Source organism: Pelmatolapia mariae, linkage group LG3_W, assembly GCF_036321145.2.
Source record: "Pelmatolapia mariae isolate MD_Pm_ZW linkage group LG3_W, Pm_UMD_F_2, whole genome shotgun sequence".
NCBI lineage: Eukaryota > Metazoa > Chordata > Actinopteri > Cichliformes > Cichlidae > Pelmatolapia > Pelmatolapia mariae.
Window position 1 is genome coordinate 52,658,591 of NC_086229.1, and position 2,359 is coordinate 52,660,949.

Consider the following 2,359-nt stretch of genomic DNA (forward strand, 5'->3'; position numbering starts at 1 on the left):
TCCTGTCTTGAAACACAGCACCTCCTCTCTGTCCACACGCTTCATTGCCCCCCCCCCCCCCCCCCACACACACACACACACACACACACACACATATACACATCTGCCATTTTAAGATGGGTGTAACCAACATGTGCTGACGTGTGACAGCTTTTTTTCCTGTTCAGACTACTTTCATTTCTCTGTAAGAAAAAGTCACACAGCCATAGTTACTGAGAGGTGAAATGGAACAAAAACGGATTAAGCTGGACTTGGACGCCTTCTCATGTTCAATCTGCTTGGATTTACTGAAGGATCCGGTGACTATTCCCTGTGGACACAGCTACTGCATGAACTGTATCGAAACCCACTTTAATAAAGAGGATGAGAAGCAGAAAATTCACAGCTGCCCTCAATGCCACAAAACCTTCACACCGAGGCCTGTCCTGGAGAAAAACATCATGTTAGCAGCTTTAGTGGAGCAGCTGAAGAAGACTGGACTCCAAGCTGCTCCAGCTGATCACTGCTATGCTGGACCTGAAGATGTGGCCTGTGATGTCTGCACTGGGAGGAAGCTGAAAGCCATCAAGTCCTGTTTATCTTGTCCAGCCTCTTACTGTGAGAAACACCTCCAACCTCACTATGATGCAGCTCCATTAAAAAAACACAAGCTGGTGGCCCCCTCCAAGAAGCTCCAGGAGAACATCTGCTCTCGTCACGATGAGGTGATGAAGATTTTCTGTCGTACTGATCAGCAGAGTATCTGTTATCTCTGCACAATGGATGAACATAAAGGCCATGAAACAGTCCCAGCTGCAGCAGAAAGGACTGAGAAGCAGAAGGAGCTCGAGGTGAGACGACTAAACATCCAGCAGAGAATCCAGGAGCGAGAGAAAGATGTGAAGCTGCTTCAACAGGAGGTGGAGGCCATCAATGGCTCTGCTGATAAAGCAGTGGAGGACAGTGAGAAGATGTTCACTGAGCTGATCCGTCTCATCCAGAAAAGAAGCTCTGATGCGAAGCAGCAGGTCAGATCCCAGCAGGAAACTGAAGTGAGTCGAGTCAAAGAGCTTCAGGAGAAGCTGGAGCAGGAGATCGCTGAGCTGAAGAGGAAAGACGGCGAGCTGGAGCAGCTCTCACACACAGAGGATCACAACCAGTTTCTACACAACTACCCCTCACTGTCAGCACTCAGTGAGTCTACACACTCATCCAGCATCAATATTCGTCCTCTGAGGTACTTTGAGGATGTGACAGCAGCTGTGTCAGAGACCAGAGATAAACTACAGGACATTCTGAGAGAGGAATGGACAAACATCTCACTGACAGTCACTGAAGTGGATGTTTTACTGTCACCACCAGAGCCAAAGACCAGAGCTGGATTCTTAAAATATTCACGTCAAATCACACTGGATCCAAACACAGCACACAAACGTCTGTTATTATCAGAGAGGAACAAAAAAGCAACATTTATGAAACAAAAACAATCTTATTCTGATCATCCAGACAGATTTTCTGAATGGGAGAGGGTCCTGAGTAGAGAGAGTCTGACTGGACGTTGTTACTGGGAGGTGGAGTGGAGAGGGAGAGGAGTTGATGTAGCAATCGCATACAAGAATATCAGCAGAGCAGGGAGCTCATATGAGTGTGCATTTGGTGGAAATGACAAATCTTGGTCATTATGTTGTGAGACAAGCAGCTATGTTCTTTGGCACAACAATGTCCACACTGACCTCTCAGGTCCTCGGTCCTCCAGAGTAGGAGTGTACCTGGATCACAGAGCAGGTATTCTGTCTTTCTACAGCGTCTCTGAAACCATGACTCTCCTCCACAGAGTCCAGACCACATTCACTCAGCCGCTCTATGCTGGACTTCGGCTTTTAGATCATGGAGACACTGCAGCGTTCATTAAAGTGAAATAGTCAGAAGTCAGTATTGGACAGTTGGTTAAAATATGTGTCTGACTTTCCAGTTTCTTGGTAAGATTTATTTATCTCATGTCAAGAACAAAATTCACAAAGTGATTTACAATACAGAAATAGGTAAAGACCAAATTAAAATAGCATAAACAGATGAAACTATATAAAAACAAACCAGCACAGGCAATTTTTAAGTTTCTTTTTAACAATATCAACAGTGTCCACAGATTTTAGCTCTAGTAGAAGCGAGGTACACGGTACCACTCATTGTCACTGAGAGCTCATTGTTGTTTCCTCTCTGCAGATCACCTGTCAGTCACACTGCACTTGCTGTGTTTCATAGCTCATTTTTTGTTGTTGAGCTTGATCACATAAATCTATAATTACAATCACATTCTTTAAAAAATGTTCTTATTGTACTAAATGAAATTGTCAGACATTGTAGAATGACGTCAAAGTGA

General features: G+C 44.6%; 1 protein-coding gene across 1 annotated transcript; it reads left to right on the plus strand.

The window, feature by feature from the left end:
• Positions 1 to 224: 224 nt before the first annotated feature.
• LOC134616913 (tripartite motif-containing protein 16-like) lies at positions 225 to 1,901 on the plus strand. The gene has a single exon (XM_063461991.1). The coding sequence runs from the start codon at positions 225 to 227 to the stop codon at positions 1,899 to 1,901; it is 1,677 nt and encodes a 558-aa protein (XP_063318061.1).
• Positions 1,902 to 2,359: the final 458 nt, after the last annotated feature.

Bases quoted from the DNA above. Each gene is read 5' to 3' on its own strand.
- LOC134616913 (XM_063461991.1), top strand. From the start codon at position 225: ATGGAACAAAAACGGATTAAGCTGGACTTGGACGCCTTCTCATGTTCA.